Below are 1,512 nucleotides of genomic sequence, written 5' to 3' on the forward strand. Positions count from 1 at the left end.
CATCTGAATTGGAGATTTTTTTGGACTAAAGTGCTATTTTGAATACTGGAACTCAATGCACTTATTATCTGAAATGATGACATGCATTGCAACAAGCGCTACACAAATAAACGTGCACTGAATTGAATTCGCACTTGGTCACTTGACATTTATACCTCATTATCACGTGCGCCCATCCACACCTCACACCATTCGCCCTTGCAACAATAATATTAACACTATAGCACTGCCGTTTACATGCTCGCCGTGTTTCATTGGCTCTGCGCCTCCACAATAGCCATAATCCGACTTGGACGAGCGGGAGACTCTTACCATGAGCACGGCGAGGTTGTTGTGGTGCGCGCAGTGGATGGTGGTCGTGTTGTGCGCGGAGCCCGTTATGTGGCAGCCTTCCGCGCGCCAGCCGCCGTGTCCATCCAGCAGGTCAAAATCCCAGTATGCCGCGGTGGGGTCTACACCCAACAAGAAGTGCCGGAGAGCGACGGTAACCGTCTGCACGGGGCTCCCGGGGCTACACCCATCTGCACAGGAGAGCAACACATTGCGTCAAGTAACGACACGAGTGGAGAGTCCTCAAGTGTTGCATCCATATGGAAGCTGATGCATGCAATCACGCACACGCACGGAGATGTGCATCTCAGAATTTAACAAATGAGCTTAACTGCGCACGCAAACAAGTCTAATCTAACTCGTGCACAATTGCAACAGTTGCAACGCGCATGCTTTCTCATAATTGCACGTGACGTTATTGACAAAATATTCCATTGCAAACCACTTATTTGCCGAAACGCAGTGGTGTATTGGATGCACGAATGGAATGCATGGGAAAAATCGCAGCCTTACCTAATTTGGTGAACGCAACTGGTGTCGAAACGCTTCTGCGCTTGCCATCGTCCGCAAGATTTGACGAATTCCCCGTGCACGGAAAGAGTTTTCCATTGCGGAAGACGATCAGCTGCAGCTTACAGGTGCAGTTCTCCACAGACCGAGGGGTAGCCAGCGGGAAATGTATGGAGGCGATGGCCACCGTGTTCTGTAAACGGAGAAACGCATGTGAGACATGTGCATCTGATGCGCAGACGTGTGTCAGCTCCTGTCTGATTGAGAGAGAAGGGCAAAGTGCTGGAGGAAGCAGGGGTTTCTGCTTGTCTTTGGTCTGCCGCAGAGGTGGAAATGATTGTGAGCAGCACAGCTCACTACAACATCAGTTTAAAGCAGCAGTCTGATAAAAACAGCACAGAACCAGAGGGGTTATCAGCATCAGCATCATCAACCTAGAAGAGCTTCACCTCTTTATCTGTAAGGATAGTGGGGAATATGTCAATGTCTGCTGCAGATGCTAAAGGCGAAGATAAACATGCTATTTTGGCCTTCTGAAAACGCATTTAAAATTAAAGCGATAAGCAGATGTTGATGCAGAGACAGTGTTTTTGCAAAGACATTTTAAAAGCAGAACATGTGCTAAAAAGATTAAGCTGCGGTTCAGTTGAAAATCATTTCATGATCAAAACT

General features: G+C 47.8%; 1 protein-coding gene across 1 annotated transcript in view; it reads right to left on the reverse strand.

Annotated features, from left to right (window-relative positions):
* LOC107663568 (adhesion G protein-coupled receptor A1-like) overlaps window positions 1-1,512 on the reverse strand; it is a 74,880-nt gene that overhangs the window by 50,287 nt on the left and 23,081 nt on the right. Inside the window, exons 2-3 of the mRNA XM_016453805.1 lie at window positions 844-1,033; window positions 313-521 (exon numbers count right to left, since the gene is read on the reverse strand). Coding sequence (XP_016309291.1) covers window positions 313-521; window positions 844-1,033 — 399 coding nt within the window. The remainder of the gene's footprint in view (window positions 1-312; window positions 522-843; window positions 1,034-1,512) is intronic.

The sequence above is a fragment of the Sinocyclocheilus anshuiensis genome, unplaced genomic scaffold, assembly GCF_001515605.1.
Source record: "Sinocyclocheilus anshuiensis isolate Anshui unplaced genomic scaffold, SAMN03320099.WGS_v1.1 scaffold2329, whole genome shotgun sequence".
Lineage (NCBI taxonomy): Eukaryota > Metazoa > Chordata > Actinopteri > Cypriniformes > Cyprinidae > Sinocyclocheilus > Sinocyclocheilus anshuiensis.